This window comes from Pristiophorus japonicus, chromosome 15 (assembly GCF_044704955.1).
Source record: "Pristiophorus japonicus isolate sPriJap1 chromosome 15, sPriJap1.hap1, whole genome shotgun sequence".
Lineage (NCBI taxonomy): Eukaryota > Metazoa > Chordata > Chondrichthyes > Pristiophoridae > Pristiophorus > Pristiophorus japonicus.
This window is the reverse complement of record NC_091991.1, coordinates 129,895,520-129,920,611: the sequence shown is the minus strand read 5'-3', so window position 1 is coordinate 129,920,611 and position 25,092 is coordinate 129,895,520. Positions and strand designations below refer to the sequence as shown.

At 45.0% G+C, this 25,092-nt stretch overlaps 1 protein-coding gene across 1 annotated transcript in view; it reads right to left on the bottom strand.

Moving 5' to 3' along the window:
- The window catches only part of clec19a (C-type lectin domain containing 19A), a 93,891-nt gene that overhangs the window by 20,320 nt on the left and 48,479 nt on the right, over nt 1-25,092 (bottom strand). The window contains exon 4 of the mRNA XM_070901752.1: nt 11,532-11,664. Coding sequence (XP_070757853.1) covers nt 11,532-11,664 — 133 coding nt within the window. The remainder of the gene's footprint in view (nt 1-11,531; nt 11,665-25,092) is intronic.

Here is a 25,092-nt window from a genome sequence, read left to right as displayed (position 1 = left end):
ACTAGGGGGCATAGTCTCAGAATAAGGGACCGTCCAATTAAAACTGAGATGAGGAATTTCTTCTCTGAAAGTTGTAAATTTATGGAATTCTCTGCCACAGACAGCTATGAAGGTTGGGTCATTGAATATATTTAAGGCGGTGATCGACAGTTTTTTGAGCGATAAGGGAATAAAGGGCTATGGGGAGTGGGCAGGGAAGTGGAGCTGAGTCCATGATCAGATCAGCCATGATCTTATTAAATGGCGGAGCAGGCTCGAGGGGTCAAATGGCCTACTATGTTGTTATGTTCTTTGGTAGGGAAAACAGAAACACCACCTGCACCTTAGAAAATAAGAAACTGAATGGGATGGAAGAGCAAAGGGATCTAAGGATACAGGTGAACAAATCACTAAAAGCAGCATTGCAGTTCAGCAAAACAATTAAAAATGTTAACAAAGCACTGGGATTTATTTCTAGGGGTACAGAATTCAAAGTAGTGACATTATGTTAAACTTGTAAAGGACCCTGGTCAGGCCACAATTATCGAGTATTGTGCACAGAGAGCTGTGGAGGTTGGATCACTGAATGGAGGTTGGTAGAGAGCTGGTCATCCTAGACTGGGTGTTGTGTAATGAGAAAGGGCTAATTAGCAATCTTGTTGTGCGAGGCCCCTTGGGGAAGAATGACTATAATATGGTAGAATTCTTCATTAAGATGGAGAGTGACAGTGTTAATTCAGAGACTAGGGTCCTGAACTTGAGGAAAGGTAACTTCGATGGTATGAGACGTGAATTGGCTTGGATGGACAGGCAAATGATACTTAAAGGGTTGACAGTGGCTAGGCAATGGCAAACATTTATAGATTACATGGATGAACTTCAACAATTGTACATCCCTGTCTGGAGTAAAAAATAAAATGGGAAACGTAGCTCAAACGTGGCTAACAAGGGAAATTAGGGATAGTGTTAAATCCAAGGAAAATGCATATAAATTGGCCAGAAAAAGCAGCAAACCTGAGGACTGGGAGAAATTTAGAATTCAGCAGAGGAGGACAAAGGGTTTAATTAGGAGGGGGAAATAGAGTGTGAGAGGAAGCTTGCAGGAATATAAAAACTGACTGCAAAAGCTTATATAGATATGTGAAGAGAAAAAGATTAGTGAAGACCAACGTAGGTCCTTTGCAGTCAGAATCAGGTGAATTTATAATGGGGAACAAAGAAATGGCAGACAAATTGAACAAATACTTTGGATCTGCCTTCACTAAGGAAGACACAAATAACCTTCCGAAAATACTAGGGGTTCGAGGGTCTAGCAAAAAGGAGGAACTGAAGGAAATCCTTATTAGTCAGGAAATTGTATTAGGGAAATTGATGGGATTGAAGGCCAATAAATCCCCAGGGCCTGATAGTCTGCATCTCAGAGTACTTAAGGAAGTGGCCCTAGAAATAGTGGATTTTGACAAGGTCCCACACAAGAGATTGGTGTGCAAAATTAAAGCACATGGTATTGGGGGTAATTTATTGACGTGGATAGAGAACTGGTTAGCAGACAGGAAGCAGAGAGTCGGAATAAACAGGTCCTTTTCAGAATGGCAGGCAGTAACCAGTGGGGTGCCGCAGGGTTTAGTGCTGGGACCCCAGCTATTTACAATATACATCAATGATTTAGATGAAGGAATTGAAATTAAAATCTCCAAGTTTGAAGATGACACTAATCAGGAAGACAGAATATTATCTGAATGGTGACAGATTAGGAAAAGGGGAGGTGCAACGAGACCTGGGTGAGATGGTACATCAGTCATTGAAGTTTGGCATGCAGAGACAGCAGGCGGTGATGAAGGCAAATGGCATGTTGGTCTTCATACCGAGAGGATTTGAGTATAGGAGCAGGGTGGTCTTACTGCCGTTGTACAGAGTCTTGATGAGGCCACACCTGGAATATTGTGTTCAGTTTTGGTCTCCTAATCTGAGGAAGCATGTTCTTGCTATTGAGGGAGTACAGTGAAGGTTCACCAGACTGATTCCCAGGATGGCAGGACTGACATATGAGGAGAGACTGGATCAACTGGGCTTGTATCCACTGGAGTTTAGAAGAATGAGAGGGGATCTCATAGAAACAGGCTCGAAGGGCCGAATGGCCTGCTCTTGCACCTAATTTCTATGTTTCTGTGTATCTATGTTCTGGTCTCCATACTATAAAAACTTAGTGGCATCGGAGAAAGTGCAAAGAAGATTTACAAAGATGGTACCAGAAGTGAGAGATTACAGTTATCGAGCGAGATTGTACAGGTTGAGACTTTTTTCTTTAGAAACGAGAAGACATGAATGTGACCTATTAGAGGTCTTTAAAATTATGAATGGGTGGATGGGGTAGATGTGGGGAGAATGCTTCCACTTGTGGAAGAATCCAAAACTAGGGGCCATTAATACAAGATAGTCACTAATAAATCCAATACGGAAATAAGGAGAAATTTCTTTACTCAGAGAGTGGTTAGACTGTGGAACTCGCTACCACAGGATGTGGTTAGACTATGGAACTCACTACCACAGGATGTGGTTGGACTGTGGAACTCGCTACCACAGGAAGTGGTTGAGGCAAATAGCTTGGATGCTTTCAAAAGGAAACTAGGTGAGTACATGAGAGAAAAAGGAACAGAACAATTTGCTGAAAGGCTGAGATGAGGTGGATAGAATGGAAGGAGATCGTGTGGAGTATGAACACCAGCTGATTGGGCCGAATGGCCTGTTTCTATGCTGTACATTTTAAGTAATTCTGTGTAATTGAAGATTCATTTGGCAAAGCTGCATCTCCTCCTGGTGTAAAATATCACCAAAATGAAGTAAACTGGTGTGGATACTGACAACTTGTACACATTTACTGGGAAATGCTTTATTTTTGGTAGGATGTAGTTTCCTCCTGTGTGTAAAATGCTGAGAGCAAATAATCAAAGCAGAGAGAAAAAACTTGTCAAAGACTTGTTAACAGCTTGGTGATGTGTGTAATGTTGTTGAAGTCAATCGAAGAGAAATAGTTGGAGCTCTCCTCTTGGATGAATCAATTTGAAATGGGAAACAGTAGGAGAAATTTTGACTTTGGGTGATAATTGAGCTGCAGCTGAATATCAAGTCCAGGAGATATATATCCTCGCTCTGTGGTGTTCGTGAGGAATCTGTGAGCATAGTTGTATGAAACTCCTCTGGCTGCTCTTAGAATGAAAATACGTTTTATGATTGTCTCGATATTTCTCTCATGCTCAGCGTCAAGGACCATTTCTATAAGCGAGCCCTCAGTCCCTTCGAACCAAAGGGTGATCTTTGCACACATACGGGTAGATTCCTGACTTTGTACAATAGTGTAAAATGGTCAATGGAAATAAAAATCGGGAGCGATGTAAAAGGGTCTGTCGACTCGCTATCACCCGTTTTATACTATGGCACAAAGTCAAGATCCACATCGCAATATCTGGCAATGCACTATTGCGCAAGGTTGAACAGAACCACCTGTTACTGTGAATTGCTTGTTCGAAATGGCACAAGTCCTCTCAAAACATAGCCACCAAGAGCGGCCTCACAACGGAGGTGTACATGGACAGCGGGAAGAACAGGAGCAGCAGGAGGAAGGAACTGAAGGGGGTCAGGAACTGCAGGTTATGGGGAACTGCAGCTTCCGGTCGCCTGTCACTTTAATTCCCCACTCCACTCCCACTCTGACCTCTCCATCCTCGGTCAACACAAGCTTGAGGAACAGCACCTCATCTTTCGATTAGGCACTTTACAGCCTTCTGGACTCAACATCGAGTTCAACAATTTCAGAGCGTAACCTCTGCCCCTATTTTGTTCCCTTTCCTCCTATCTTTTTTTTTTACAATGTCCCCCGCCCCCCCCCCCCACCCAACTTAAAAAAACATTATTTTTTTCTTTCTCTGTTTCCCATGGCAGTTGGTAATAATTCCACCATTCACATCCTATCTAGACTCATCTTTTGTTTCCTAACTTGTGGCATTACCATCTCAATTCAGCCCATCATCCCTTTTGTCTCTCAAATCTCTCCTGCCTTCTACCCTATCAGGTTACCTTCCCTTTTGTTCTTTCCTCCCCTCCTCCTTTCAGGGCCCAGCACTTCTTGAAGAATCTGTTACTTTTCGAGCCTTTGCCAGTTCTGATGAAGGGTCTTCGACCTGCAGCGTTAACTCTGTTTTTCTCTCCACAGATGCTGTCTGACCCATTGAGATTTCCAGCATGTTCTGTTTTTATTTCATAATCTGCTTCTTTTCTTGCTAACCTGCAAATGGCTGAAATAATTGTTTTGCTTAACCATTTACATCAGAACGTTTTTTTCTTGTTCTTCATCCTATGAGCTGCATACTTTCCCTTTAAAAGCAGTGGCGATAAACTCAATTTTCCATTCAGTGAAATGACTCCAAGAATCTCCAAATGAAAGTGATGCGTATTGATCTTTTCTCTACCTGGTAATGCTTAATTGCACTGTGTACGTAGTGTCTGAGTGCTTCTGATCCTTAACTGCACTAAACCCCTATTCAATGAGTTTTCCTAGTCTGCTTGCCAGTAACTGTGACTCGTGCTCCTATACAGATATACACCCCAACATTGTGGCACTGCACAGATAAGAGAATCTGGAATGGAGATCATGGAGCATGTCTGATTCGTGATGCTCCCAATTTGCTGGCCACTGCTTTGGACATTCAGGTATGTTACATATCGGACACACTGACCTGCACAGTAGATTCTCCGATCTGCACTCCCACTGAGCGAGACTCCATGCCAGGAGTGAAGTCTCACAACTTCAGGCCTACGGTGTCTGTGGACATGATCTAGATGAAGCACCAGAAGTTGGTGTCTACTATATTTCATGTGATTCTGGAGGGCGCTATTCCAGTATCCCTTCAGCAGTGCCAGGAATGTCCTATGGCTTCAGCTGCTGGGGTGCACCTGCTTTCAGAACTGCCCCAAGAAACCGCTTGTACAAGACTTGGTACTGACACAGAACTGACACTAATACCTCTGACACTCAGGTGTTGCTGGGCCTGTAGGCATATGCTGCCCCTGGAGGGCATCTCCTCATTGCTAGAGGATAGCAGAGAAGGCTTTATTAAGATTGCACGCTCCCTGTGACAGATGCCGGTAACCCTTCTTCAATGGACTCTATGCTCTGAGTTATGATTGCCATCGCAATTGGTACTAATCCCCATCAATAGCATGTTGTACAGTAGACAAGTATGAAAGCGATGGAGTCAAGAGATCGCTCCATATGGTTCACGTATTCAATAGGCCTTTTTTGGAATGCAGAAGGACTAAACATCCCAACACAGGAACTCTGAGCAGGAACAACCAGTATGGGAGGCCCTCCATCTTTTGCATTTTCTGCCCCTCTTCAGTCCCCGTTTCCCTTGCACTTCCTGACCACGGCACTGTCTAACAGCTCAGGACCACTTTTAATTCTGTTTAATTGATTGGGCTAACCAAACTGGTAGCAATGCGGTGGAGGAGGATTTCGTGGAGTGTATTCGGGATGTTTTTCTGGACCAATATGTCGAGGAATCAACTAGAGGGCTGGCCATCCTAGACTGGGTGATGTGTAATGAGAAAGGACTAATTAGCAATCTTGTTGTGCGAGGCCCCTTGGGGAAGAGTGACCATAATATGGTAGAATTCTTTATTAAGATGGAGAGTGACACAGTTAATTCAGAGACTAGAGTCCTGAACTTAAGGAAAGGTAACTTTGATGCTATGAGACGTGAATTAGCTAGAATAGACTGGCGAGTGATACTTAAAGGGTTGACGGTGGATAGGCAATGGCAAACATTTAAAGATCACATGGATGAACTTCAACAATTGTAAACCCTGTCTGGAGTAAAAATAAAACGGAGAAGGTGGCTCAACCGTGGCTAACAACGGAAATTAAGGATAGCGTTAAATCCAAGGAAGAGGCATATAAATTGGCCAGAAAAAGCAGGAAACCTGAGGACTGGGAGAAATTTAGAATACAGCAGAGGAGGACAAAGGGTTTAATTAGGAGGGGGAAAATAGAGTATGAGAGGAAGCTTGCAGGGAACATAAAAACTGACTGCAAAAGCTTCTATAGCTATATGAGGAGAAAAAGATTAGTGAAGACAAACGTAGATCCCTTGCAGTCAGATTCAGGTGAATTTATAATGAGGAACAAAGAAATGGCAGACCATTTAAACAAATACTTTGGTTCTGTCTTCACGAAGGAAGACACAAGTAACTTTCCAGAAATACTAGGGGACCGAGGGTCTAGCGAGAAGGAGGAACTGAAGGAAATTCTTATTAGGCAGGAAATTGTGTTAGGGAAATTGATGGGATTGAAGGCGGATAAATCCCCAGGGCTTGATAGTCTGCATCCCAGAGTACTTAAGGAAGTAGTCCTAGAAATAGTGGATGCATTGGTTAGCATTTTCCAACAGTCTACGACTCTGGATCGCTTCCTATGGACTGGAGGGTAGCTAATGTAACACCACTTTTTAAAAAAGGAGGGAGAGAGAAAATGGGTAATTATAGACCGGTTGGCCTGACATCTGTAGTGGGGAAAATGTTGGAATCAATTATTAAAGATGATACAGCAGTGCATTTGGAAAGCAGTGACAGGATCGGTCCAAGTCAGCATGGATTTATGAAAGGGAAATCATGCTTGACAAATCTTCTAGAATTTTTTGAGGATGTAACTGGCAGAGTGGACAAGGGAGAACCAGTGGATGTGGTGTATTTGGACTTTCAAAAGGCTGTTGACAAGGTCCCACACAAGAGATTGATGCGCAAAATTAAAGCACATGTTATTGGGTACTGACGTGGATAGAGAACTGGTTGGCAGACAGGAAGCAGAGAGTCGGAATAAACGGGTCCTTTTCAGAATGGCAGGCAGTGACTAGTGGGGTGCCACAGGGCTCAGTGCTGGGACCCCAGTTATTTACACTATACATTAATGATTTAGATGAAGGAATTGAGTGTAATATCTCCAAGTTTGCAGATGACACTAAACTGGGTGGCGGTGTGAGCTGTGAGGAGAACACTAAGAGGCTGCAGGGTGACTTGAACAGGTTAGGTGAGTGGGCAAACGCATGGCAGATGCATTATAATGTGGATAAATGTGAGGTTATCCACTTTGGTGGCAAAAACATGAAGGCAGAATATTATCTGAATGGCGGCAGATTAGGAAAAGGGGAGGCGCAACGAGACCTGGGTGTCATGGTACATCAGTCATTGAAAGTTGGCATGTAGGTACAGCAGGCGGTAAAGAAGGCAAATGGTATGTTGGCCTTCATAACTAGGGGATTTGAGTATAGGAGCAGGGAGGTCTTATTGCAGTTGTACAGGGCCTTAATGAGGCCTCACCTGGAATATTGTGTTCAGTTTTGGTCTCCTTCAGTTTTGGTCTCCTAATCTGAGGAAGGACATTCTTGCTATTGAGGGAGTGCAGCGAAGGTTCACCAGACTGATTCCTGGGAAGGCAGAACTGACATATGATGAGAGACTGGACCGACTGGGCCTGTATTCACTGGAGTTTAGAAGGATGAGAGGGGATCTCATAGAAACATATAACATTCTGACGGGACTGGACAGGTTAGCTGCAGGAAAAATGTTCCCGATGTTGGGGAAGTCCAGAACCAGAGGACACAGTCTAAGGATAAGGGGTAAGCCATTTAGGACTGAGATGAGGAGAAACTTCTTCACTCAGAGAGTTGTTAACCTGTGGAATTCCCTACCGCAGAGTTGTTGATGCCAGTGCATTGGATATATTCAAGGGGGAGTTAGATATGGCCCTTACGGCTAAAGGGATCAAGGGGTATGGAGAGAAAGCAGGAAAGGGGTACTGAGGTGAATGATCAGGCATGATCTTATTGAATGGTGGTGCAGGCTCGAAGGGCCAAATGGCCTACTCCTGCACCTATTTTCTATGTTTCTATGTTTCTATGTTCCACTCTTGCAAATAAGGAGGGTTAAAATCATCCTGTCAGCGTTTCCTTCTGCAAATCTCCAAATGGTGTATTATGTTCTGACGCTTAATGAAAGTGTGAGTGATAATGATCTGGTTCCTGCACGATTATCTGTGAAGTGGGCAGAGAAATGTTTATAAGTACATGAAAACACTTCTTCAACTCACTCTAGGCTTTGACTGTAATGTGCTGTAAAACTGTTGTATTCAATATGATAGCACAGAGACTGCCCGTTACCCCTATTTTGCAGCGGCCATGCGGCGGAATCGAGTGGCCGCCGCGTTGCAGTCGATGGGCCGCCCCGACCCAAATTTAGCTCGGGGATTTTTCGGCCTGTCCCCACTTCCGCCCCGCTGCTGCCAACCGCCGCAAACGCGTCATCAAAACGCGCACCGCCGCTCTCCCGCAGCTCCAGAACACTCCGACCCAAATTCACGTCAAAAAATTGCCGATCTGTCGCACGGTGCCCCTAACAGTTTTCTCGGTCGGTGCACCTTTTCCTGTCTGTGTGTGGCCCGGCAGCGCGGCGGCCCTTCAAGGGGAGGGCGCACTGACATGGCCGCCATGCTTTTATTTTTGCCGGCCAACTTCCCAATCGATCGGCAAATTATTGCCCCGGGTTCGGCTGGGTCACCAACACGCAGCCTGGCAGCCCCTCTTGGGTGCCAGGCTGCTGGCCCGGCCAAAACGCTCCCTGGTGGCCCAGTGGCCAAAGCTAAAAAATCTCCGATTCTCTCCCCTTTAACGGAGGAGAGCGTGGTGACGCACATGTGCAGTGATGTCACCACCACTGCGCTGCTAAGTGACCGCGGCGGAGACTTGATCCCGCCCCAACTTCTGCCCCTCAGCAGGACTTACCGCCGTGCTTCTATCCCCATTATGACTGACTTCTGATCTGACATCAAAAAAATTTAAATTGCCGAAAATCGATCCAAAGGCTGCCTCATCGCTCCCGGCGGAAAAAACAGGTAAAAAACCGTTGGAGCGCCAGCTTTCTGGCGTGCCTGAATTTCGGTCCCGCATCAAGAGTACAAATGTTGTATGTACCAGTCGATCAGTTCCTCTCTCATGACTCCTTAGAGAAGAGCTTTTTGCTATCTCTGTATTGTTGAAAGATAACTCCCTTTGTTCAAAGGTCAGGGTCTTAAATGCATTGGGACCCCTTTATCCCAGTCGAAGCAATCACATTAAATATTACGTTTTACTGGAAAAGTGTCATAAGTTGACAATTAGGGGAGGATGAATTCAGAAAGACTCATGTAATTTTGCATTCGTTTTTAGATACTGTCATTGTACAATACAATTGCGGTGGGAGCCAGTTTTTTTAAAGTTCTATCTTCAATGGGGCACCTTTGCTCCATTATATCTGTGTGAGTACATAACTATCGTTGTCAATGTATAACTCTGGAGCACCTTAAGCTGTTGGCAGGGTTTTGTACTTCTGCACTTGCCAGACTGTGATTTTCCATTCATTTATTTATTTTAATGGGTATAAAATTGTAGGTTAGAGAGTGAAGAAGCAGAAAACACCAGCCATTTTTTCAAATGTACTTACATCCACAAGAACACATGATCCCAATAATGCTTTGACCTGTGAAGGATTTTAGCTGTCCAGAATACCAAGTCTGGTTTCTGCCTCCAGCTGTTTCTTAAGTCAATTCAATGTCCTAGTCTCAGCCACCTTTCCTGGCAAATCATTCACCAATTCAAATAAATATTCAGTAATATCTGTCCTAATGTCACTCTTCACAACCATAGAAACATAGGAACAGTGTATAGGAACATAGGCACAGGAGGAGGACATAACATAGGAACAGGAGTCGGCCATTCATCCCCTCGAGCCTGCTCCACAATTCAATTAGATCATGACTAATCTGTATCTTCACTCCATCTACCCACCTTGGTTCAGTAACCCTTAATAAACATGGTCCTGTGTCGTTTTGTCTTGTTGCCCTGATGTATCTGAAAGTATTATTTTGCTTTTACTTTCCTCATCCCATTAAGTATTGCCATTACCTCTATAGAGTCATCTAAGAGATGTCTTTTTCCGAGACTGAAAAGCTCCAACTTATCTAGTCATCACTCCTAGTTCAACCCTCTAACAGCATTGCTTCCCTCTGCACTATTTCTAAGATCTGAATGTCCATCTTATGTGCCATTCCTATCTATCAAATTAGAGAATCACCTGCAACAGCTTCTCTTCCTGCTCCCGCATCGTTACCTCTGGTATCCTCGAAGGATCTAGCCTTGGCTCCCTCCTATTTCTCATCTACATGCTGCCCCTTGGCAACATCATCCGAAAACACAGCGTTAGTTTCCACATGTGCGCTGACGACACCCAGCTCTACCTCTCTGCCACTTCTCGCGACCCCCCTACTGTCTCTAAATTGTCAGACTGCATGTCCAACATCCAGTACTGAATGAGCAGAAATTTCCTCCAACTAAATATTGGGAAGACCGAAGCCATTGTCATCGGTCCCCACCACAAACTGCATTCCCTAGCCACCGACTCCATCCCTCTCCCTAGCATCTGCCTGAGGCTGAACCAGACTGTTCGCAACCATGGTATCATATTTGACCCTGAAATGAATTCCGACCACATATCCACACCATAACTAAGACCGCCTATTTCGGCCTCCATAATATCGCCCGTCTCTGCACCTGCCTCAGCTAATCTGCGCTGAAACCCTCATCTATGCTTTTGTTACCTCTAGACTTGATTACTGCAATGCACTCCTCATTGGCTTCTTCTTCTTTCCCTTTCACCAGTTACTGCACTATATTGATATCTTACAATTGAAATCCACTGACCTTGCTTTACAGTATTTTGTCAAAGATCATTTGAGGCATGAATCCAACTGGGGAAACTCCAGATGTACCTGGATGCATCACTTGGATAGATAGGTGAAGCTTACAGCTACAAATGGGTGCACTTTAATACTCGTTTCTAAATGAGGAAATCATATCTCATAATGTGTTGCCCATTTGCGACAGAGAGGATACTGAATGGCTATCCAACTTCTGCAGTTGCTATTTCCATTAATGAGGCTGACTTTACAGGCACAATGTCCCAAGACCCCACGTCAGCTGTGGAGCCTCACACGCAGTGGCAACTTGTTGGAAAATCATGGATGCACTAACTTTGATTTTCCATCTATTGTGGAAAACATCTTAAAACAGAGCAGTATCCAAAAATTACATGTAGGAACATTCATTTCATAGATTGTTTACAGAATGGTAAAAGAACACTGTAGTACACTGTATCATCTATACGCAAGAATGATGAGTGTGACTGAATTAACATTAAAGCTATATGCAGGTAATAGAATCCCACAAAAAAAATGTATGAAGGGAATAATTAATGTACCCTGATTCCCTTCATTTGTAATGATTGAATTACTTCTCTTATATTTGGAGACCAGGGTAGATTACCTGGCAATGTCACTATATTTTTTTTCCAGAGTGAAAGGCACCTCCTAAAAGTTCCATAATTAATCTTCCAGCAAAAACGTTTTTTATTTTATATTATATTATATAAATGCATATCCAAGATGCTTTATATATTGTAAAACTTCCTACCACTGTTTTGCCGGAACCATATCTGCACACAGTCCTCCTCTTCCTGTGTTAACTGGGTCCCATCATCAGGTTGGTTGCCATCCCAATAATTATAGTCATACGTTGTCCCATCGGTCCATTCAAAATCCTCTTCCTGCCAAGAATGATCATTTTTGAAAAGAATTTTGAAGACTTTCATTCATTAAATCATCTGCATAATTAATTACTGTCTAAAAAATAACGATGCAGAAAATCCACAGTCCGTCTGGCACGCTCCCAAATTAGGACAGGAACCAGTTACACCGGGTCCTAGTCTTACATCGGGGATTCTACGGGATATCTTAAGGTACCTCCCTTGCAAGACCAGCAGTGTAGGACGGAATGGAGTTAGGGACCTCCAACACCGAAGTTCTTGTGTCCCCAAGCCTTACAGGACCCTGGGGTATCCTTGCCAGCCAGTATGCCCAGTGTAAGCCGGCATTGCGCCCATTTCCCCGGAGGAAGTGGCGATAACCTGGGATCCAGCCTGGGGACCCAAGAAATGTATGGTAAACAATCCTTTATGTGGGGGTGGGGGGGGGGGGGGGCGCATATTATGGGAGCTGAGGGGGCCAGACAATGATCTTTCTGGGAGGATCCAGCAAGCATCTGTATATAGAAGGATCTCCCCTGATCCTGCAATTCTTGGCCATATCCCAGCACTGACATCGGAAAGTACTTGCTCCACCCAACAGATGTTTGGTCCCAATTTCTTTAGCCACTTATTTTAAGTAGCTGTGTTAATACAGAGTTAGTACAAAATTCCTAAACTGCAATACCGAGCATGACATTCTCAGTAAACTCCCCATTTAGAAGAGTTTCGCAGCAATATGGAGAGCAACATATTGATGGTTAGTTAATCAATTGCACTTCTAAAATTCCTAAGAAGCAATTTGAGTTTAGATATTGCTAAAGCTAACATAAACCAGTGCAAAAAACACAATACAAACCTCACAATAAAAGTTTAATTATGAATGGATCATGGCAATTTGGAAATTGGTCCTGTTTAATGCCATAGGAATCTTTATCTTCGTCAATCTTGTGTGATGCTGCAGACAGTAATTCAGAGAACACGGTCCCTTTTACCTGCCTCTGCTGTCTTTGTTTCTCTCTTCTGTTTCTATCTCACACTTTCCCTTTTCTTATTATTCTTTTGCCTTAATTCTTCTTTTTTTTACTCTCTTCTCTTCTGCTTCTGTCTTTTCCTTCTTTCCTTTCGATTGAGGGAGGTTGGGTATCATGGTGCGTGATGGGGAAATGGGCCAACAACGGCTGCATTTGGAATGGGAGTTGGGGGGGGGGAAATGTGGCCCTCAGTGTATATTTTTCCATCCTCTCTCCCAATCATTCATACTTCTCTCCACCATCTTGCTACACATGTGACCCCTACCCCTTCACAATACCCTGTCTTACCACTCCCTTATTCCTATTACTACCCTACCTCTTCCCCTTGAAATTACTTGTTCAACACTTAACTCCTCCCCTTTTCCCTTGCTCCGCTGTCATTCACCTCATCCATAACTTTTCATCCACATGCCTGATCCCACTAACTTCCCTAAAGGCGGGTAGCCAGAGGTCCCCTACCCTCAACTTGTTTCCCTGCTCCCCTCTCTATCCTAGTCTCATCCTATCGATTCTCTCAAAAAGGCTTTTATTTGCTTTCAAAATTAAACTTAAAAAAAATGAAATAAGATTGAGGAAAAAAACTGCCTGATTCTCTGTCTATTTATCTGTCTATTTATGTGTGAGGTGATTAGTTGCCTTCAGAATTCAACTACTGTTTTTTTGAAAGTTGATCTATCAGCATAAAATATCTCCCTTTGCCTCTGATCTCAACCTATATATCTCTGACCCCATTATCTCTTTCTCTGACTCATAAATGTTAGCCAATGAGGTAATTAATTGACGTCAAAATTCAACCAGTTTTTTGGGGTGAAAATTGATATTAGCTTGAAGAAAGTTTCTCTCTACCTCAGTCTATTTCTTCTCTCTCCCTCTCTTGTCTCGTCTGCTTTCTCTCTTTCTCTCTCTGTCTGACCCAAGTCCCTATTTCCCGCTTACTTTCTTTCTCAGTTTAATGCAGTTTCTAAAGTTTATAGGACACAAAGCAGAAGCTACAACAGGTGTGTAGCTAGAATGCTGGGGCATTCAGAACAGGAGAGAAATCCCCACAGTCTTCTCGGCATGAGGCCCAAGCCATTATAACTCCCGGGCCTCAGTTAAATTGTTCAGCTCTGTCTCTTGCCCGAAATCAGAGGGGGTATTGTCGTGGCTGGCAGGCGGAAGCATGAATTGGAGCAGGAGCCTGACAGCGGCGGGGAACCAAAGGGAACGTTTCCTGACAAGGTAAGTCCAGCAGCAGTGGGAGTCCGGGCCGATTGTGGCTGGAGGAAGTTGGCAGGAAAGGCCAGGGCAGGGGAGGCCCAAGGTTTCCTTGCAGGACCAGGAGCAGCAGTCCCGCTTCATGCTTCAGTTGGGAGTGGGAGCTTATTTATGAGAGTGGTGCTGAGCAAGAGATCAATATTTAATGGGAGTCCAAAACCAGAACATAGATATCAGCGGCATTGCTCTTCCTTAATATGGTTTTATTACTTCTCTGATTATAGCGAAACAACTTCAAGCTGTATTCAGCAAGTTACAGTTTTATACTTAAGGTTGTTCAGTTCAAGGGAAAAATTGCATTTAAGAATGAGTAATAAGTTCAGGGTTGCTTTTACTTGACTTTAATGTTACAATTTGATTGGGTAAATGCCATACTAGCTTGATGGCAGTTAAATTGAATTTAAATCACTAAAAGGGTGTTGAAGATCGCCCTTTAGTCTTTCGCTGTTGTAGATATAACCCAGGTATAACCCAGTCCACACACATGCACACACACAAAGTGCTCTTGAATACAAAAGCGTAACAGTGAAACACACAAACATATTAAGAAAAGTCCTGGAGGAAATAGATTTCAACATAAAATGTTCAAGTAGGTGACCTGGTGCTTCTAGGTACTTTCTACTGATGGCTAAACATCGCCAAATAAGACTTAAATAAAAGTCACCAGAGCATTCTGATATTCAGTTCACCCATCAGATGAATATCATATCTAATGAGTTCCATCATAATTACAGCGTTGTGGGATGTAGTGACATCTGGACATTATAGAAGATGTGATAATGACAAAAAAGGATATTTTAGGTTTTGCCTGTAGCTTTGAACAAAATGAAAACTGTGCCTAGTTTAAAATGGCAGCCGGTGTCATCTTGGCTGCTGGTAACTGGCCTTTGATCAGAGTTAAAGGTGCTTTGAAACAGGTGTGAATTGATTGTGTCTAACATCTATTGAGGACTGAATCGAACTCAGATAATTTACATTTCTCATCAACACCCACATGTGGTAATCGTCACAATTTTGTGGGTTCAGATTGTAAGTATCAATAGTTTAGTTCAGGCAATCAGCCTGTTTGACAGGCTAAATTACAAAATAAGTATCTATTCTTCAAAGGAATTGATAGTACATAAAAAAAAACTTTCTTTCTGTGTTGGGCATTTCATTGTGGTGTTCAAGGATATATAACATTTTCTAAGTTAGCGCTTATTCCTCCAAAGATTGTATTCTCTTTTTGCTAATTAACGCGATCCTGTATTTCTTTCTATGAACTGCAAAGTCACTTGTCGGACTGATTTATTTAGTTAACCCTTTACGAATTGTCTCCAGTCCTCAAATATTATATTGTGTTGTTTAACACGCCACCTTGGTCCTAAAAGTAATTATATGTGTTGTGTATGGCGAAAGAGTCAGACTGAACACTGTGAGCTCAAAGTGAAGTGTGACCTTAGTCTTTTATTGCAGGTCTCCAGAGTGACTCTCCAACCTGTGAGGCCTCCTTAAATACCTGTGCTCCCAAGGGATTATGGGATTCCTTCGGACCCCAGGGGATGAGCCTTCTGGTGGTTGTACCGGGTAAATGCAAGTTTGCATATGTAACAACACTCTCCGCAAAAGTCAATAGTGTAACTATTTACAATGTGAGTCGATCTGGGGCCCTTCTTGCCCTGGTTGATCGTCTCGGTGTGAAAACTGGTGTTGTTGAAGCATTAGTTGGGCCCTGCAGGGCTGCTGTGGATGATGGGTTCTGCTTCATGGTCAACCATGGTGTCGGTTGCCACTGGTGTGTATGTTGGGGGATCAAAAAAGGTAGGGTCCAAGGTGGGTTGCTCAGGGTAGTCCGTGAATCTGAGTTTGATTTGGTCCAAGTGTTTCCGGTGAATGAGTCCATTTGAAAGTTTGACCCGAAACACCCTGCTCCCTTCTTTGGCCACGACAGTGCCAGGAAGCCACTTGGGACCTTGTCCATAATTTAATACAAATACAGGATCATTGACTTCAATCTCGCGTGACACATTTGCGCTATCATGGTATGCACTTTGTTGAAATTGCCTGTTCATGTAGATCAGGGTGAACTAATGAGAGCCTTATCTAGAGTGCTCTTTCCATGAGCAATTCAGCAGGTGAGACCCCAGTGAGTGAGCGTGGTCTCGTGCAGTAGCTAAGCAGGACTCGGGATAGGCGAGTCTGCAGTGAGCCTTCAGTTACCCTCTTCAAGCCTTGCTTGATAGTTTGCACTGCTCTCTTTGCCTGAACATTGGATGCTGGTTTAAATGGGGCAGATGTGACATGTTTGAACCCGTTACGGGTCATGAATTCTTTTAACTCAGCACTGGTAAAACATGACCCGTTGACACTCACCAGGACATCGGGTAAGCCGTGTGTGGCAAACATGGCCCGCAGGCTTTCAGTAGTGGCAGCGGACATGCTAGCCGACATTATCTCACGTTCAATCCACTTGGAGTACGCGGCTACAACCACAAGGAACATTTTACCCAAGAACGGGCCTGCATAGTCGACGTGTACCCTAGACCACGGTTTGGAGGGCCAAGACCATAAACTTAGCGTCGCCTCTCTGGGTACATTGCTTAACTGCGAGCATGTATTACATCTGTGAACGCAGGACTCTAAGTCCGCATCGATACCGAGCCACCACACGTGGGATCTGGCTATCGCTTTCATCATTATGATGCCTGGTTGGGTACTGTGAAGGTCATTGATGAAAGTGTCTGCCCTTCTTGGGGACCACTACTCAATTGCCCCACAGAAGGCAGTCTGCCTGTATAGACATTTCATCTTTGCACTGCTGGAACAGCTTTATTTCTTCCTGCATTTCCATTGGGACACTGGGCCAGCTCCCGTGACGCACACAGCTTTTGACTAGACATAATAAGGGGTCTTGGCTTGTTCAGGTTTTGATCTGCCAGGCAGTGACGGGTGATTGCTCACTCTCAAATGCTTCAATAACCACGGCTAGATCTGCGGGCTGCGCCATTTCCACCCCTGTGGTGGGCAGTGGCAGCCTACTGAGAGCATCGGCGCAGTTTTCTGTGCCTGATATGATGCGTTGGTATTTATCCCTTTACTCTCGGAAAACAGAGATATAATTGGCTTATGGTCAGTTTCCAATTCGAATTTTAGCCCAAACAGGTATTGATGCATTTTCTTTACCCCACAGACACACGCTAATGCTTCTTTTTCAATCATGCTGTTGGCTCTCTCGGCCTTAGACAGACTCCTGGATGCATAAGCAACGAATTGCAGTTTCCCGAAATCATTGGCTTGTTGCAATACACACCCGATGCCATATGATGTGCATCACATGCTAGTACCAAACGCTTACATGGATCATACAACACAAGTAATTTGTTTGAGCATAACAATTTTCTCGCTTTTACAAAGGCATTTTTTTGGCTTTTGCCCCAAACCCATTCACCCCTTTTCGTAGTAAGACATGTCGTGGTTCTAGCAGGGTGCCGAGACCCGGTAAGAAATTACCAAAGTAGTTCAAGAGTCCTAGAAACAACCGCAGCTCCGTCACATTCTGTGGCCTCGGTGCATTCTCGATTGGCTCCTTCTTCGCGTTGGTGGGCCTGATGCAGTCCGCCACAATCCTCCTTCCCAGGCACTCCACTTCAGGCACCCGGAAAAGGCACTTCGAGCGTTTTAACCTGAGCCCCACACGGTTGAATCGACTAAGAACCTCCTCCAGGTTCTGCAGGTGCTCGACTGTGTTCCGACCTGTGACTTTCCATGTTTCTCTGGAATATCGCCAACACTGATTGGATTCCAAACAGGCATCTGTTATAAACAAAAAGACCTTTGTGCGTGTTGATGCAGGTGAGAGCCTTCGATGATTCCTCCAGTTCCTGCGTCATGTAGGCTAATGTCAGATCCAGCTTTGTGAACCTCTTTCCTCCCGCCAGCGTTGCAAAGAGGTCGTCGGCTTTTCGTAATGGGTATTGGTCCTGCACGGAGAAACGATTGATAGTTACTTTGTAATTGCCACAGATTCTGATGGTGCCGTCTCCCTTGAGGACTGGGACAATAGGACTGGCCCACTCGCTGAACTCGGTGAAATGATGCTCTCTCATTGCAGCCGGTCTGGCTCGATCTCTACCCTTTCTCTCATCATGTACGATACTGCTCTCGCCTTGTGAGGGATGGGTCACGCCCCCAGAATTAGGTGGATCTGCACTTTTGCTCCTTGGAATTTCCCGATGCCTGGTTCGAACAGTGAAGGAAATTTGTTTAAGACCTGGGCACACGAAGTGTCGTCAGCGGGCGATAGCGCTCGGACGTCATCCCAGTTCCAGTGTATCTTTCCCAGCCAGCTCCTGCTGAGCAGCGTGGGACCATTGCCCGGTACCACCCAGAGTGGTAGCTTGTGCACCGCTCTATCGTAGGAGACCTTTACGGTAGCACTGCCGATTACAAGAATCAGTTCTTTAGTGTAAGTTCTTAGTCTCATGCAAACTGGAGTTAAGACTGGCCTTGAGACCTTGTTGCACCACAACCTTTCGAAAGTCTTTTTGCCCATGATGGACTGGCTTGCGCCCGTGTCCAGCTCCATTGACAGCGGGAGTACATGTAGTTCAACATTTAGCATTATCGGTGGACAATTCGTGGTGAATGTGTGCACCCCATGTACCTCTGCCTCCTCTATCTGAGGCTCTGGTTTGTGGTGATCCTCTGTGGATCTGTCCTCCTCTGCAATGTGGTGGTTTGCAGGTTTAACAGGCTTAGCAGCTCGCCTGCACACTCGTTGGAGGTGTCCCATTGTTCCACAGCCCTTGCAAACGTATCCTTTGAATCGACATGAATGGAAACAATGATCACCCCCGCAGCGCCAACAAGGTGCTAATGGCCTTGCATTCATCACCCTTGATGGTGGACTCTGAGACATCTGCGGATGTGTAGCTGCAGGTATGTGTGACCTGCCCTGTACGTTACGATTCGAAAACAACATCACTTTGTTCACAGTACTTGTAGCAGCACTTGTTTGCTGAGAGATTTGCTTAGTATTGTCACTGGTGGCAATGAATGTCTGGGCTATCGCTGTGGCCTTACTCAAGGTTGGGGTCTCTACAGTCAAAAGCTTGCGAAGTATGGTTTTGTGGCCAATGCCAAGTACGAAAAAGTCTCTGAGCATGTGCTCCAAATGCCCTTCAAATTCGCAGTGTCCTGCAAGGCGTCTCAGCTCGGCGACATAACTCACCACTTCCTGGCCTTCAGACCTTTTGTAGGTCGCCATCAGAATGCTTTCCTTCGGGATCAAATGCTCTCGGACCAGTGTGCACAAATCGTCGTACGATTTCACCGTTGGTTTCGCTGGAGTGAGCAGATTCTTCATGAGGCCATATGTTGGTGCCCCACAGACGGTGAGGAGGATCGCTCTACATTTGGCAGCGCTCCCGTCCCCATCTATCTCATTGGCCACGAAGTATTGGTCGAGTCGCTCCACAAAAGTTTCCCAATCATCTCCCTCTGAAAAGTTCTCCAGGATGCCCACTGCTCTCTGCATCTTTGAGTTCACTCGCCAGTTGTGTATGGAGAAAGGGCCAGACTGAACACTGTGAGCTCAAAGTAATGTGTGACCTTAGCCTTTTATTGCAGGTCTCCAGAGTGTCTCTCCAACCTGTGAAGCCTTCTTAAATATAGGATTATGGGATCCCTTGGGACTCCGGGGAATGAGCTCTCTGGTGGCTGTACAGAGTAAATACAGGTCCACAGATATAACACTATGTGTAAATAAATCTGATTAGTAGAAACCCGTTCCCATAAGTGTCCCATATGGCTAATATTATGTAAATTGTCTTCCTAAATTAATTTGTGTTGTTGTGAAATCCTATAATCTATCCAGTAGCAGTTTTACTATTAAAGTTACTTCACTAACACTAAAGCAGGGGTGTCAAAAATACGGCCTGTGGGCTCGATCCGGCCCCCCAAGCCCCTTCCTCTGGCCCGTCACGTGTTTTAATGTGCATTGCATGCCGAAAACCGGCTTTTGCGGGGCCTTGCTGGGTCCGTACGTATTCTGTACGGACCCGACGAGGACAGAATTTTAGCCCCAGTATATTGGAGCCCTAACAAGCTGCAGCATGGAATGCTGGCTCATTGGCACCTGTCTGCGATCCATCACATGTTGGATTGGAAAATCGGGTGGGTTGCATAATGGCCGGCTGATCCACAGTCACTGTGCCCAAAGTGAACATTACCCGCATTATCTCAGCTGCGGCACTGTGGTGAGGTGTCAGGGAAAGAGCAGGAGTGTCCTCAGAGAGGCTGGCCTGGGGAGGGAAGACAATATCTGGGCCTTGGCCAAAAATACTAAAGGCTGACCCCCAACTCTTCGGGATGTGATTTAATTTTTTTTTTTTTACATAAGTGCCCCTTTTGTTTTGAGAGCCCAGAACATGGATCCCGGTCTGGACCCCTAGGTGGTCCCTGCATCTGCCCCGGGGCCTGAATTTATGCCTGGTCTGACCAAGTGTACCTCTACTGACCATACGCTGAGTTCCTTTGAAGGCCCGGGAAATGGGGAGTCATGACATAGGTCTATAAATGGCAATCCGTGGTTCTAACTCACAAGGCCATCCTGGTTTTTTCAGTGCAAGTCCAGTGTTCCGAACTTCGATGCAGTGGTCCAAACTGTTATGTCTGTAATGCACTTATGAATGATTCCACGAGTTAATGTGTTATACTCAAACTGTAATGACATTGGTCCTTTATTCGTAACTCCAGAGTGAGGCACAAGCATGGTGGGCAGCCTTTTATACTGAGCCCTGCACACCTATGCAGGTGACACTCAGGTCTCCCACCACAGTACCCTCTGGTGGACAGCCTCTGCCACAGGGGCAGGAAACCTCGGTCTCCACCAGTTGCACCCTATAGTCGTGCCAGCATAGTATATACACAGCGTAAACCTTATTGATAGTACATCAGGTAACAAGTCTCCATCTTATGCAACTATACAGTGACTACACAGAGAGTATATCTATAGTCTGCACATATAACATCACTCTCCCCAAGTCCTTTATGCCGATTACCTTTGCACTCTGTGCTCTGGCTTAGCTCTCCCCAGACTTAAATGCCAATAGCCCTTGCACCTTGGCTGTGCTTTAGCTTTGCTCTCTCCCTGTTAACCCCCTAGTCCTCTTGCCACAATGTTTGGCTGGTTTGATGATGCAGTGGAGGTTCCGGTGGGTTCTGGGTGTGATCCATGTGTGTGTCCATGGCTACATACATCCATTCCCCACCCCCATCACGAGATCATGCAGCAGGCCCATTACATTAACATACAGGATCAGACACAGTGCAAGTACAAAGAAAGGAAGTTACAGTTTGTATTGTGACACCTTGGTTCAGTGACTTACATTTGTTATGTTTTGCGGTCGTGCGCTAGGATTGAGTAGATTGCATTCATGGTTCAGTCATGGTCAGTACTGAGGTAGCAGTACAGGTATGTGAGGACGCAGGTTCCAGAGCAACCTGATGAGGTCCTAGTCATCTGATAGTGGCGCTGCGCCACCTGCTAGCGGAGTGGGCTTGGGTCGCTCACCTAGCCAGGACTCAGGGCCTTTGGTACTTTTAGGTCGTTCTGGTTGGATCATTACCACGCAGTCGTGATGGACGATCTGTGCCTCAGGTGCTGCGCTGGTCTGTTCTCTGGTGCCTGGCCCAAGCGAAGGTGAGGTTTTGCTCTGCCTCTGAACATGGGGGTCGTCGATTGCTGGAGTGAAGAGGTCTTCCCATTTCCACTGGATCTTCCCCATCCACCTTCTTCCGAGTAGCGTTGGACCATCACCTGCAACAATCCACAGAGGTAACTTGTGCACCATGCCATTGTGGGTTACACTTATATCCGCACTACCAAGGACTGGGATCAGCTCCTTGGTGTAGGTGCGCAACTTTTCCTGTACTGGAACCAGCTCGGGTTATTTTTCGTTCCATAGCCTCTCGAAGGCATCCTGGCTCATCACTGACTGGCTCGCTCCCGTGTCTACTTCCATGAAGACTGGAATGCCGTTTATCTTGACTTCCAACTTCACTGGAGGACAATCCGTGGTGCAGGTATATACTCCATACACTTCTTCTTGGGGCTGAGCTGCCTCTCTGGCCAAATCATCATACTCCCCGCTGGATTCAAAGTCATCTACCGACTCCTCTGCTAGATGGTGAGTTGTATTTCTTTTACACATATGCTGGAGGTGGCCCTTCGTGTTACAAGTTTTGCATACGTACTCAGCAAACCGACACTGGTGAGCCCTATGGTTTCCTCTGCAACACCAGCATGGTGCTACTCGATTAGCACCCCTCGGCAGACTCTGAGTTCTGGAACCCTGAGGTCTGTGCTCTCTGCCCTGGGCAGAACCACATTCTACAGTCTTGCCTGTGAAAGGCACCATTCTGTGCACAGTACTTGCCGGGTTTGAGTCCACAGGATGAATAATTTGCTTGGTGCTGTAGGTCGAGGTCATGAACGCCTGACTGATGCTGATGGCCTTCTGAAGGTTGACTGTGGTGTCGGCAGATAATAGCTTGTGAAGGAGGCCCTCGTGGCAAATTCCCATAATAAAGATGTCTCGCAATGCTTCGCTGAGGTGCTCGCCGAAATCACACGGTGCCTGAGGTTGGCAGCATATTTTGAAATCTCCTGGCCCTCAGGTCAGTTGTGAGTGTAGAATCTGTGCCTGGCCGTGAGGATGCTCTCTTTTGGTTTTAGCTGGTTGCGAATTAGTTCAGTCAGCTCATCATATGCCTTGTCCTTAGCCTTGTGGGTGCCAGCAAGTCCCTGACGAGGTGGTATACCTCGGGCCCACAACTGATCAGCAGTATAGCCTTGCGCTTCTCCGCCAATATGTCCGTCTCCCCTGCCAGGTCATTTGCCACGAAATATTGCTCGAGTCTTTCCATGAAGGCAAACCAATCATCACCCTCTGCAAAGTCTTTTAGTGTGCCAAAGGTAGCCATAATCACGTGAAAGTCCGTATTCTCGTCGCCAGTTGTTATGTCTGTAATGTACTTATGAATGACTCCACGAGGTAATGTGTTGTACTTAAACTGTAGTGACCTTGGTCCTTTATTCGTAACTCCAGAGTGAGGCACAAGCATAGTGGGCCCTGTACACCTATGCAGGTGACCCTCAGGTCTCCCACCACAGTGCCCTCTAGTGGACAGCCTCTGTCACATGGACAGGAAACCCTGGTCTCCACCAGTTGCACCTTCTAGTGGTGCCAGCATAGTATATACACAGTGTAAACCTTATTGATAGTACATCAGGTAACAAGTCTCCATCTTATGCAACTATACAGTGACTACACAGAGAGCATAGCTATAGTCTGCATATATAATACTAACAAAAAGATGTCATGCATCAGGAAGCAAGCAACCACAGCACTAAGTGAGTAGCTATACATATGATTTTATTCATTAATGTGTTTTGACATTATGAGGGCTATTGACTTGAGTTTAGCTACCATTTTTATACAGCCGATGTTCGGTAAATTAATACCAGATTATTATACTTTTCATTTTCATAGGCCCAACTGTGTGGCCTGCAGGAGGTGCATTTGAATCCAAACCGGCCCACTATCCGATTGAGTTTGACACCCCCTGCCCTAAAGCATGCTACTCCCAATCATCCATGTTCTGCAATTGCAGGTTTGTCTCTGAGGGAATGCAGGCTTATATGGAAACTGAAATTTGTTGAAAACACAAATAATATGACTTGGGAGAGAGCCCGAATTGTAACTAAGCAACAAAACATTGATTCTGCAGTGGTTTTTGAAGATTTGATTGCAGGAACCATTTTAGTTGAATAGCTTCGATTTCCTTGGTAACTGTGTAGTTGCCCAAGAAATGTTGGTTGTGTGATTTTCTGCAGAGGGCAGTTCACTGGAACATAGGTGTTAGAGCTTAAATAGTGGACATGTTTTGTCCAATATATAGAGAAAGTCCTGTATAAATCATATCCCATGTCTCCCTGATTAAATCCAGTTCTCAATATAAACTGTACACTCCATGTTATTTCTGGATTGTAACTCTGCACATCAACTACACAGCCATTCTTCATCCCAACTCTTCAAAATGCTGCCAGTGATTACCAAAACATATTAAAAATACCTCGATGACATTTTGGTTTTATTAATCAATCCCTTGTGATGTTTCAAAAAAGTAATCAGGACAACGTGCTGCCTTTGAATCAGTGTTGGAGGGTGGAGATAACTGAACTGAGGCAGAGAAAAGGGGAAAAGATGGCAGGAGGTAAGAAGGGGCTAAAGGGGTTTGACGGGGAGGAAGAACAAAGAGCAAGAGGGAATGTGGGGAGAAGAGGGTCCGGATGGGGCAGGTGAGGGCAGAGGGGAGAAAGGGTGAGGGCAGAGAAGGGGAGAGGGTAAACAATGTGGGGGCGGTGGTGGGGCGGTGGGGGGGAGGGGAAAATGACCTCAGTTGGAGCATGAAGTAGGAAAGGTATGTCAGTGGGAGAGGGGTTAGAAAAATACTTCAACAGGGGTGGGGGAAACTACATCAGTGGCCATGAAAGTACGAAGAGTATCCAATTTTTCAACAAATGAGGAGGCCCCGCTTTTTGTAACATTGAAGTGCTTCCATTATTTAAAAAATATGCAAGTCCTGATTTTAGTATTCTTAATAGGCTTTTTTTTTCAAACAGTGAAGAGAATCCAATATTTTAAGTTTGAAGAGACCCTCATTTTTCAACCCCCATCCCCCCGCCGTTATACCCTGCAAGATGCATATTGGTACTGGCAAGATTTCATCATTTCCGAACAGACCCCAGTTTCTCAGGGTTTGTTCCTGAGATAAGAGGGTGGATTTTCAACTTGCCATTTGGGCATAAAACTGATATTGTGGATTGGCTCCCCCTTATAGAAACCGTCCATATTTTGTTCTCATTTGTTCCAATGGAAAGGGAAATCAGGCTGTTTCTATCATTGTCAGGCGATCTGCAATCCCAGTTTTATACACAGGTGGCAAGTTAACAATCTACCCCATAGTGTTATGGCACAAGGCATTATGACAATACTAACATTAGTAAAGCTTAATGTTGAAAACCTCAATCAATTTTCCATAGGAATTTTTGATGCATTTTGAAATGGAATGGAATATTGTGACCCAGCTACCATTTCTAATCTAGACTATTTCATAG